At 38.8% G+C, this 13,051-nt stretch overlaps 1 protein-coding gene across 1 annotated transcript in view; it reads right to left on the reverse strand.

The window, feature by feature from the left end:
* The window catches only part of LOC102812807 (chromosome unknown open reading frame, human C2orf76), a 63,966-nt gene extending 57,852 nt beyond the window's left edge, over positions 1 to 6,114 (reverse strand). The window contains exon 1 of the mRNA XM_006868725.1: positions 5,972 to 6,114. Coding sequence (XP_006868787.1) covers positions 5,972 to 6,104 — 133 coding nt within the window. The 5' untranslated portion in view covers positions 6,105 to 6,114. The remainder of the gene's footprint in view (positions 1 to 5,971) is intronic.
* Positions 6,115 to 13,051: the final 6,937 nt, after the last annotated feature.

Here is a 13,051-nt window from a genome sequence, read left to right on the forward strand (position 1 = left end):
GAGGAACTAAAGAAAAAATTTAAGCCTCGATTTTCATTATTGAAAGATTCTCTAGGCAAATTATTGAATGATGCAGAAAGCATCAAGAGAAGATGGAAGGAATACACAGAGTCACTGTATCAAAAGGAAATGGTTAATGTTCAACCATTTCAAGACGTAGTAAATGATCAAGAGCCAATGATACTGAAGGAGGAAGTCCAAGGTGCACTGAAGGAATTGACTAAGAACAAGGCACCAAGAATTAATGGAATAAAAATTTAAATCTTTCAAGAAAATGAGGCGGCACAGGAGGCACTCACTCATCTATGTCAAGAAATTTGGAAGATAAGAATCTGGCCAACTGATAGGAAGAGATCCATATTTGTGCCCATTCCAAAGAATACAACTTTGTTGCACACCTTTTTAAGTTTTAAACCATTCAGTGTTCCCATCTTCTGTTTGAACAACTGCTTCTTGGTCCATGTACAGATTCCTCATGAGCCCAATTAAGTGTACTGGAATACTCATACTTCGCAGTGTTGTCCATAGCTTGTCATGATCCACAATATTGAAAGTGCCATGGGCTGACAAAAGAACCAATAGATTTGTTTTGGAAGAAGTGCAGCCAGAGTGTTCCTTGGAGGCCAAGATGGCCAAACTTCATCTCTCATACTAACCCATTCAGTGTTCCCATGTTCTGTTCAAATAACTGCCTCTTGGTCCAGGTACAGATTCCTCATGAGCACAATGAAGTGTTCCGGAATACTCATACTTCACGATATTGTCCATAGCTTATCGTGATCCACACAATTGAAAAAGCCTTTGCTTAGTCAATAAAGCACAGGTAAACATCTTTCTGATAGTCTCTGCTTTCAGTCAAGATCCATCGGATATCAGCAATGATATCCCTCATTCCACAGTGTCTTCTGAATTCAGCTTGAACCTTTGAAAGTTCTCTGTCAATGTATGCTTGCAGCCGTTTCTGTATTACCTTTAGGAAAACTTTACTCGCATGGGAGAAAGCCAGTTCCAAAATGGTGTGATTGTTGAGTGCTGTAAAGTTGGTTCTGACTCATAGTGACCCTACAAAGAGTTTCCAAGGCTGTAAATCTTTCTGTAAAGGAGCAGAAAGTCTCATCTTTCTTCCACGGAGCAGCTGTTATGCTTGACCCACCAACCTGTGGTTCACAGTCCAGTACTTATTCTACAGAGCCACCATGCTCCCAGCTACATATATAGGATTTAGATTTACAACACATATTTTGGGGCGACACAATTCAGTCCATCTAGGCAAAGTTATTAGCACAATATCTAATACACATTAATGTTGTTATTATTTCAAAAACACCTTATGATCAAACTATTTGATCTTTGCTACATACACATTCTATCAATAAACTTTCCAGGTTTTATACTTCAAATCAGGTGACAAACAGAGGCATGAGTAGAGAGAGCACAACCTGAACACTTTGTATTCCAAACTTCTTTTGAATCTGTGGAGCACAATTCCCCACTCTACAACTGAACTAAGTGTTATTGTAAGTGCTGTCAAGTCAGTTCCAATTCACAGAAACCCTGTATAGAGTTTCCGAGGAGTCGCTGGTGAGTCTGAACCACTGACCTTGAGGTTAGCAGTCCAGTCCTTACCCAGTGCCACATTAGGACTCAACTGAAAGAAATGATAGTGGTGGTAGTGGTATGTCCCCAAGTCAGTTCTGATTCATAGCAACCCTGTAAATTTTTATGAGAACAGAAAACCTCATCTTTCTCCCACAGAGTGACTAGTAGGTTCAAACTACTGACCTTGTGGTTAACAACCCAGCTCGTAACCCACTATGCTACCAGGGTTTCCTGCCGAATCAAAGAGTGGCTGTATTTTAGAGGTGAAATGTTTCTGAGCTGCTCTGGGCAAGATACTCTACTTTGGTGTGGAAAGCATCGTATGTACTTGAGAAGAACACAGTGACCCTGGGAAGAAAACATCTTCCCCCGCCATTGTAGCACGTTGAAACTAAGACCTGATTCTCAAGTACTTCAAGAAGAACCTATTCTATGCTGCACCAAGAACATCACAGCACTTACTGTGCTTCTGAGGACTAAGAAATACTAACACAATATACACACAAATATTTTAAAATAAAATGTGAAGATCATTATTATTTCAAAACCTTGATATCCCTTGAGTGACAGTCTTTCAAAAGCAGGAACTCTGTAATTGACATGATCTCTTAGCAACAACTCTCAATCGACAATTCAAACCCACCAGCTGCTCCTTGGAAACCCTGTATAGGGTTGCTATGAGTCGAAATTGACTTGACAACACTTACCAACAATAAAAAATTAAGAATATAGCAATTAAAATTTACTTTATGGGATAATTATGCTCCATTTATGGAATCTTTTAAACAGTTGCTACCAAGACTAGCCTAATCTTCTCTATGGACTGATATACCTTTTCCTTCTCCTCCAAGGAGTCCTGGTATGGTGCTGTAGGAAAAGCACTGGACTACTAACCACAAGCTCAGCAGTTCAAACCCACCAACCACTCTGCAGGAGATCAGACTTTCTGCTCCTGTAAAGATATGCAGCCTTGGAAACTCCATAAGGATCTCACTATGAGTCTGAGCCAACTGAAGGCATCTAACAACAGTAACTCTTCCATCAAGTAATATTAGAAAGTAAAACTACCCAAAATTAGACAGGTAAAGAAAAATGGAAGGAGAAAAATTTAGAAAATCCACAAAATAAATTAGCAAGTGAAATGTCAAGAATTCACTACATTTGAAAGAGTTAGCTGTACACACTCTTAGTACCCAGATTGTGATTTCCAAACAGCCTCCTCCACTAATGGAATCAGACAAAATGGCTGGTTTCAAGACTGGAGCAAGAAAAGATCAAGATGTAGCCTGGAACACCTTGTGCTAAAAAGTAAGGAGGAGCTCAGTGATAATAAGAGCCAGATCGAAGACAGGCCAAGACAGGGACAATCGGCTAATGATAATAATGATGGGAATGAACTATAACCTTCTGAATAAAGTAAGAATCAATGAGTCCACAGTAATATACAAAATGATGAAATAAATGGAGGAGAGGAGAAATAGAAAGCTCTTCCTTGCTGTAGAAAGCCAATGAATAAATGTAAAAGGAACAATTGAATTAGAAAAATCAACTTTTGCCAATCATCATAAAAATAACTAATTTGGGCAACAATCATCAATGCATGCTATACTAATGAATGAAAGTTTGAGAAGTAACAGGATCATATTCACAATCTCAGAGTAAATTCCCACGAGAAATAAGATTCACAGTGTAAAAATCTGGCAGACAGCACCTAACCCACGGATCAAAATTAGCATTGTCAGTAATGACACTGCAGTACAGTGAATTATTTCATGTTTATTCTAGTCGTAGTCTTTGTAACTCCCACCAAATGACTTCTTCCTGGTAAGTCTGGTTAAGAGGTGGTGAAAGGTGCCGAAGGACTACAGGATTCAGCTTTGAGTGACTATTAACAGGGCTAATTGCAACTATAAAAACTTGGAACTCTAATGTTTGATCAATTTTGCCATGAAACTGGGCACAACATGAGCCATTTCAGAAGCACAGAGGAGAATCTCAATTATCATAAAGAAAGAAGACCCAGAAGTAGAATACATCCTTCGGGGTCTGAAATCCCTGTGTATAGAACCTCCTCAATCCAGGGACAGAAAGCTGTGCCACCAGAAAAGTAGAAGAGAAGTGGCAGCAGCAGAACCAAGAGCCAGAGCAGTAGACTTCCTGGCCCATGGAACAAGTAAAGGTGAGTACCTTAAGGCCTCAGGAAGCTTGCTAATTGAGTAGGGTAGCTCCAAGAACTTAATTTGGGAAAGTAGGTTTGCTGACCCACAGGATTAGAGCTGAGTGCCCTCAGACTAAAGTTTACAGTGGAGTAGGGTGCTCTTTGGACATTCCTTGTTACTGTTGTTAAGTGCCGTCAAGTCAGTTCTGACTCATAGCAACCCTTCATAGGGTTTCCAAGGAGCTGCTCCTGAGCTTGAACCGCTGATCGTGCGGTTCAAACAGACCTTGCAGTCCACCTCATTAATCCGCAGTGCCACACCAGGACATTTATTGGCAGCCCTAAAAGAGCTTTCTAATATTGCCCGAGCAGGACGGAAGACAAGGGGCCATGTGACTGCGAGGCTGAGGACCAGAGAGTGGTATGCCTTCAGGCACGGATGAGGAAAGGCTGTCCTGAATAGAAGAACTGTGCCCTGAGCATTTCTGATCCTGTGAATACTCTAATAGTAAATATTGTCTGTGAGTTCTATGGGGTCATTGCAATGAATTTCGAACCTAGAAGAGAAGCAGACAGTGCCTTGGAAGGGACAGGTGGTGTTAGAACTGGAAAAGAAGGTTGGAGAGTAGGGAAGCATATTTGACCTCTGCCTCATAGGAACTGGTCTTGGATTGTTGCTGATGGTGACTTCTTCCACCTCATTTGTGAAGTTAGAGCAGATGAGATGCTGCCTCCATGCTGCTATTACAGAGTTTGTGCCTCCGAGTCTGATGGCCTGAAAAGAACTCATTTTCATGTCTATGATTCCTAATCCCATGAGGAGCATTCTATAAAATTGCTGGCCTGTACTGCTTAAAAGGAATCCTGTGTGGCACTGTGGGTTAATGCGCCAGACTGCAAACCCATTTGAACGGCAAGGTCAGCAGTTCAAGCTCACCAGTCGCTCCTCAGAAACCCTATACAGGGTCGCTATGGGTCGAAACTGACTTGACAGCACTTGACAACAACAAAAACAACTGCTTAAAAGGAGTCCTGGTGTGGCACTATGGGCGAATGTGTCAGACTGCAAAGTCCTTTTAACTGCAAGGTCGGTGGTTCAAGTTCACCAGCTGCTCCTTAGAAACCCTATATAGAGTCGCTATGGGTCGGAATCAACTCAATGGCACCTAGCAAACTGTTTAAAACATCAATGTGATAAAATCTATTGAAAGACTCAAGAAATGATTAAAGGAATTGAATCTAACACATGGTCTTGGATTTTCTTAAACTGCTGGTGGTGGCAGTTGGTTATGTGCCGTGGAGTCGATTCTGACTCATAGAGACCATGTATAGGGTTTCCAAGGCTGTAAATCTTTATGGAGCTGAAAGTCTCATCTTTCTCCAGTGGAATTGCTGGTAATTTCTAACTGTTGATGAGGTTAGCAGATTGACTTGTAACCACTATCTGAGCATTATTGGGAAATTAACAAAATATCAATATGGTATGTAAATTAGATAACAGTACTGTTGAGCACTGCATTGCTAATGACAAGGTTGGCAGTTCAAATCCATCAGTTGCTCCTTAGAAACCCTATACAGGGTCATTATGAGTCAGAACTGACATGAAAGCAATTAACAACAGCAACTGTTTTGATATTAAGTTCCTGATTTTGATAATTTTACTAAGTCCTGGTGTGGCGCTGTGGGTTAATGCACCAGACTGCAAACCTGTTTGAACTGCAAGGTCGGCAGTTCAAGCTCACCAGCCACTCCTTGGAAACCCTACACAGGGTCGCTATGGGTCAGAATCGACTCGATGGCAATTAACAACAACTGTGGTTCTGTAAAAGATTCCTTGTTTTTAGGAAATACACACTGAGATATGTAGAGGTAAAGGGCAAGAGGCATCACATCTGCCGCTTACTGCTAAGTGGCTCAAAAAGATGATTGATAACATAATAAAAACAAAACTCCCCTACTACCATCAAGTTGATTCTGGCTCATGACCACTCGACATGTTACAGAGAACTGAGCTCCACACGAATTTCTTAGGTGGGATCTTTGCCGAAGCGTATCACCAGGCCTTTTTCCACAGAGTCGCTCGGCCCAACTTTTCAGTTAGTAGTTGAAAACTGTTCCACCCAGGGACCTACTTATATTACATTTGCTTGTTTTTTAAATACATTCCCCCCCCCCAAATATATATAAAACAAAATGATGATGAAAGTCTCATACCTTGCTTTAGAAATTCTATAAATTCCCTTACAGTTTGGTTCAAATTAATTCCGTGATAAACCATAGGTTTGAAATTGCGGTGCTCAAATGAACGAATGAGGCGAACTGTAATGGTCACTTCTTCAGAAGCCATGTGAAGAAATTCCTGTGGCAAGAATTAGAAGTACAAGAGATAAAAGATACCAACAAAGCCAGTTCACAATTATATATATACATACTACTAGCCTGGATTCCCACCATCAGCTCTAGGGCCCCCAGTCTCCTTTCTACAATGCTCTAACTTTATAGACAGAATCGCAAACCCAGGCTGGATTCCTGGGCACCCAAAAGTTCCAAGGTTATCCCAACTGACCCACTGTGATCCCAGACAAGTCAGTCTGTCACTAGTCACTGACAATGTAACAAACAAAAAACTGGCAAGACATAGAAGATGACTAACAGTGACACAGCCAAACAAAGATCTAGGTCATATGCAAGGCGCTCCAGAAAGTTAGTGGCAAAATGGAATGAAAAGCTAGTGGAATTTTTCCATGAACTTTCTGAAGACCCTTTCAAATATAAAATTGCTTTGTACTTTCTACGCTCAATTGGCCCTGAAATGGAATTATGTTAATATTAAAATAAACTATCAACAGATTTCATTTTAATCTCACAAAATGCTGCCAATCTCAAGTGTTAATTTAATTATGTGGCATGGTTTTACCCATCTTTTGCATTATTATTTAATTTGAATCTATATATTTCATCCTAAAGTATGTATTAGTCCTATGTGCCAGGTGTTTTAAGATTCTATCTCAATTCTCCCCCAAACTATGAGGTACTCATATTAAATATGTCGAAACAAATTCCATAAAGACCAGATAAATTACCCATAGTCATAAAGCTGTAAATAACAAAGCCAGAATTCAAGTATCAATTTAATTCCAAAGCCCAGGCTCTTTCTAATATACTCTCTGAAAATCACCCCAAATTACTTTCTAAAAAAATCTGCAAAGTTACCAATGATTTAAAGATTCAATAGCTGTAAGTATCATCGAGTTAATTCCAACCCTGTATAGCATTTCCAAAGAGCGGCTGGTGAGTTTGAACTGCTGAGCTTAAGTTCAAACCGACCTTGTGGTCCAGTGCTTATCCTACAGTGCCACACCAGGACTCCAAAGATTCAATTGTATACTTATATCCAATAGTAGCTACTTCAGACTACTTTCAATTTAATTTTAGATACAATATGCAACCATAAAATATAACAATAAATATTAAGAAAAAATACCTATAGTACTAACAAACAAGATTTTTAGCCTCATTATTGTTAAGTGCTGTCGAGTTGGTTCCAACTCATAACAGCCCTTTATGGGATTTCCAAGCGACTGGTGTGTTTGAACCACTGCATTTAGTCATTGTTTTTGTTAACTGCTGTGGCACCATCACCAGCTACTGATGCTCTCCAAGTTTGAAGCCTTGATGTGGTGAGCCTCACCAGTGTCTGATGCCTTGGCACCTGGATTCAGACTGGCTCTGCAGAAGACCTATAGAACCCACGCAGCAACCAGGCACAAGCCCTAGACTAGCAAGGAATCTCATAACCAGCTACCCTGCCCCTAATGCCCTCTGGTTCTGACAGAGACTGATCCCACCTCCTTAAAGACCTACATGAACTACTTTTGGATTGTTGTTGGTGTTAAGTGCTGTTGAGTCGGTTCTGACCCATACCGACCCGGTATAGGGTTTCCAAGGAACAGGTGGTGAGCTTGAATAGCCAACCTTGCCATTCAAAACGACTTTGCAGTCCAGCGCATAACCCACAGTGCCATACCAGGACTACTACCTTCTGGACTGGGGACCCTTTTTTTCTGCCAAGAGCCAGTGGATATTTATAACATCACTTAATACAAATTTATATTACTACAAAAAAAGCTCCTAGAATTAATTGAATTTTGAGTCGTGCCTGCATTTGCCTTGGCAGGACCAGACAAAATTATTTCACAGTATTATATGGCCTGCTCCTCAGAAACCCTATACAGACTCGCTATGAGTCAGACCTAATTCACTGACACTTAACAATAACAACATAAGGACCGCAGGTCAGATGTTCCCCGGCCCTGGTCCACAGGAACTCCATCTAGGGCTGGAAATCCTGCCACCTCGTCCCTTCCCCACCGACCTCCTGATCTCTTTGGCAGGAAGGAAACTGCCCAAGTTTTCTCTTTAAGCCCAGCACCTGCACTGGCTTGTGTTTTTTGGTTTTGTTTTTTTTTTAGTCTGTTTGTTTGTTTGTTTTGCTTTCATTCTCTCATTGTTTTTGTTTGGTTGGTTATTCTTTCTTTTTTTCCCCCTTCTCTTGTTTTTTTTCTTTTTAATCTTTTCTATTTCCACTTGGCCTTGTCTTCTTTTCTTCTGTTGCTCTATTCCCATCTTCTTTTTTTCTTTACTACTCTTTCTTTTTACATCTTCTCTCTCACTATGTTAGTGTGTTAAAATTTTTGTCTCATTTTCTTTTCCCATTGCTTTCCTATCTCTTGTTTCTCTTTTTAATTATTATATATTTTTTCTAGCTGCTCCCAGTGCTTTTTCTTTCTGCTCCTGTATAAATTTATTTTTTGCTGTTGATTGTTTGTTTTCCAGTGTGTAATTTTTTTTTCCTCTTCTTGCACCATCCAATGCAGGAAACAGCAACCAGGCAATAAAGCCCAGACAAAACCATATCCTCTGCAACTCTACCCATTTGACAAGAGCCAACCAGCTCCTATACCACCTGATCAATGATAGACAGCAGTCAACAACAGCCAAATCTACCCTAAATTGAACTACAAGAATGGAAAATTGTACACGGTTCCATTCTCTGATCACACCCACCAAGAGGCAGCTGGTGAGAGCCTAAGAACACAACAACGTACAATCATCAATTAAATAAAAATACAATAGCATCACAATGTCTTAGAGACAACAGATAAGTTCACACAAAGAAACAAGAGAGTGGTTCAAACAAAAGACCAAGACTCAGAGCCAAAAAATGATCCTGAGGAATAAAAGGTAATGAAACTACCTGATAAAGAATTCAAAATAATGGTACTTAGGAACCTTCAACAGATTGACAGAAAGATCAAGGAAAACATTTAAGAAGAGAAAACAATACAAGAACAAATGAACAAAAAAAGAGAGAAATTTGAAACAATACAAAACCAGCAAATAGAAATCCAGAAGATGAATACTAAGATTTTAGAAATAGATAATACACTGAAAAGGCAAAGGGATAAATTTAAACCAATGGAAGCCCAAAGTAATGAGTTTGAAGGTAAGTGTATCAATACTAGTATGCGTGGAGTGCAGTGGCTCCATATGATAAACACGGGATTGGAGTTCAAGCCCACAAGCCACTCCTCAGGAAAAAAATGAGGCTTTCTTCTTCCATGAAGATTTAAAGCCTCAGAAACCCTATACAGGGCTGCTTTGAGTCAGAGCCAACTTGAGGGCACTTAACAACAACATTAACTAGTATACTAGAAGAACAATTAGAAAAAAGAAGAAGAAAAATCCAAAGAATGCCTAATATTTATGTGGGATACCATGGAGAGGAATAAGTTACAGGTGATCAGATTTTCAGAACAGGAAGACAATAAAAAGCACATAGAAAATTTTCGAAGAGTTGTTGGAAGAAAATTACTTAACGTCATGAAAGACAAGAAGATAAGTATTCAAGAAGGATAGATCCCAAAAAAACATCATCAAGACACATTATAATCAAACCCTCCAAAACTGAAGACAATGAAAGGATTCTGAGAGCAGCTCCAAAACTGAAAAGTTAGATACACAGGAGAACCAGTAAGATTAAGCTTGATTTCTCAGCAGAAACCATGCAGGCAAGAAGACAATGGGATGACATATATAAAACTCTGAAAGAAAAAAACTGTCAACCATGAATCAAATATACAGCACAACTGTCCCTCAAATATGAGAACAAAGTTAGAATGTTTCTAGATAAACAGAAAATCAAGAAATTTATAGTAATCAGACCAACTTTATTTTATAAAATAAAAGGAGTTCTTTGGACTGAAAACCAACAACAGAAGACAAAACCCTAAAATTAACATATACATCAATGTCACCCAGAACACAATCCAGATATAGCAGTAAAACAAACCTACAAGACTGAAGATAGGGAACGAGAAATACCAATTTATAATGAAGACAACTAAAAGCAAAAAGAGGGAATAGTGTAGTTACAGAATTTCCAAATGAGGGGTAAATCAAGTAGATTTCAACACAGAATAGACTGTTTCATACTGAGAATAAATAAATAACTTCAAAGACAATTAATATACCTTCATATAAAAAAAGAAACGAAAAAGAAAAAAAAAACATAGAAATTTGGTAAACATTAAAACAACAGTAATGAAGAAAATGCACCAATAAAAAGAACTCAGCACAGAAAATTGTGTGGAACAAAGAAACTAACAGCACCACACACACACACACACACACAAAAAATCACACAGCAAAATGACAGCAATCAATTCATACCTGTTAATAATGACAATGAATTAAGTATGCCAGTAATGAAGCACAGAACAGCAGAACAGATAAGAAAACAGGAGCCTTCAATATATAGTCTACAAGAAACACACATTACACACAAAAAGAAAAAATAGATTAAAAATCAAAAGATGGAAAAATATATCAAGTAAATGGCATTGAAAAATGAGCAGGATTGGCAATATTAATTTCTGATAAAAATAGGTTCTTTGGCAAAAACCAATATAAGAGAGAAAGTCATTATATAGTAATTAAAGGGTCAACATAACAAGAAGACATAACCATAATAAATAGCAATGAAAGAGCCTCAAAATACATCAATCAAAATCTAATTGAATTGAAGAAAGAGACAACTCTATAATAATAGTAAGATATTTTATACACCACTTTCCATGAAGGACAAAACAACTAGAAATAAAACTCAACAAAGAACTAAACAATACAATCAACAAACTTGACCCCACATATTGATAAAGACTTACTCAACCCAATGCACATAGAACATTCTCCAGAACAGACCAGAACAGGCCACAAAGCAAGTCTTAACATACTACAAAGCATCTTCTCAGATTAAAGAACACAAGCTGTTGAATGTAAAACTGATGATCTTGACTATAAACCTTCACTCAATTCACAATAAAAAGTTTCAAAACAGAGCCATCAAGGCAAGTATTCAAGTCCCTTCAGGACAAACCCCCTCCAAGACTGAAACTCAATGGGAACACACCAGCAGGACTGTAAGCTTGGGGCAACCATGTTGGTCTACTGGTGAGGGGAAGAGGGGGAAAGGCAACAGTGAAGATATGGGCTGAGTTCGACCACATTCTATAGACTCCCGTCAACCTGGAGATGAAAGAGAAAAGAGGAAGGGCTGGTTAGTCCAAAGTGTGGTGAGACCTGAGAACTTCTAAGCCCATAGACAAGGACCTAGCCACAGAGGACTAGAGCCAAAAATGAATCATCCAGCTGATATGAAATGAGGGGAGATGCACAAGAACACCCAAACTTGCATATAGTACCCATTTTCCCTAGCTTCGATGGCTTAATGATCAGAACTCAACTAGAGGAAGATAAAGAAATCTGATAAAGCAAACGAGGGTAAATTGCTACAATTTAATGAACATAACTTATACTTATGGGTGTAGCAGCTAAAAATACCAACCAAGTCTTCACATCAAGAATCAAACATATCCCCTCTATACACAGGATTGATAGGAATGGGCAACTTAGACACTGACTACCTAAAATATGGGGGGAATTATAAAGGCATGAGGAGTCCTGGTGTGGCGCTGTGGGCTAAGGCATCAGATGGCAAAGTCATTTGAATTGCAAGGTCGGTGGTTCAAGCTCACTAGCTGCTCCTTGGAAACCCTATACAGGGTTGCTATAGGACAAAATCAACTTGATGACACTTAACAACAACATAAAAGCTAAAAATGGCTGGCTTACAGGTTTTCAAGAGGGAGTTTAGTTTTAGAGTGTGTGGGGGAAGGTAGAATCTCCACTGATGAATTTTCATCTTGTCTAGATGGGTCTGGTGAAAGGAGATGGGGATCAGATTCTTATAATTCAGTAAAGAGTAATTGTTATCATGACTAATTGTGATTGTCACAACCATAAAGGTAGAAGATTTTTCATTTAAAGGGTGGAGTAGTTAATCTTACATTCCAGGAACAGAGGACCCTAGGACCATCAAGGGAGAAGAGCATGAGTAGAACGTGGAACCCTATCCAGAGAAGCAGCAACACCAGAGATGGAGGCAGATAGGTTGACATGGAAAGATAGAACAGCTGTGGACTCCAGACTCATGGAAAAGAGAAAGACTGTGGCAGCTAGGTGGAAGGCTTGCAGAATGTGTCCTTTGGTTGTTTCAATGATTATATATATTCCTGAGTGTTTTTGTATACATTAAAAAAAAACAAAAACAGAAGGAATAGAAGCAAATACTGTTGAATGGTAATGCATGGAGGGGTTTGTAATCATTCCAATGATAGGATGAGTGCAAAGCTGATGCTCTCCCATGTAAACTATCACTCAATGTGAAATAAAAGCTTTAAAAATTTTTTTAAATTATAAAACAGGAAAGTTTGAATAGTAGAATGAAAAAGTTTAAATAATATACAAAGGTTTTTGTTTCTGTTTTTTTGCTTAAAAAAAACTATTGACAACAACTTTTATTAGACAACAACTACCAGCAGTCCTCAAAGCTCAGATAAGCCATGGAGAAAAGGCTTTTCCGAAAACTTCTTCACTCCTTGCGTCTGGCATTGCTCTCTCTGACTCACTACAGTCTCCCTGCCCTCAGTATCTCCCTTGTTTTTTCTTCCTTCACTTTCTCATTTCATTTCTATTTCCTTACTTTAAATTGTCATCCTTTTATATTCCTTATAAGCGATACGTATTCTCTACCCTAGCTAACTGTTGATAACATATAAATGAACAGCACTTCTGTGTTATTTCTAGTCTTAGTTTTCCTGTTACAAGTTAAAAGGTTAATATTCAGAATCGGGTAACTTGTAAAAATAAATTAAGGTTGCATTTTTACATACA

The sequence above is a fragment of the Chrysochloris asiatica genome, unplaced genomic scaffold (genome assembly GCF_000296735.1).
Source record: "Chrysochloris asiatica unplaced genomic scaffold, ChrAsi1.0 scaffold00123, whole genome shotgun sequence".
NCBI lineage: Eukaryota > Metazoa > Chordata > Mammalia > Afrosoricida > Chrysochloridae > Chrysochloris > Chrysochloris asiatica.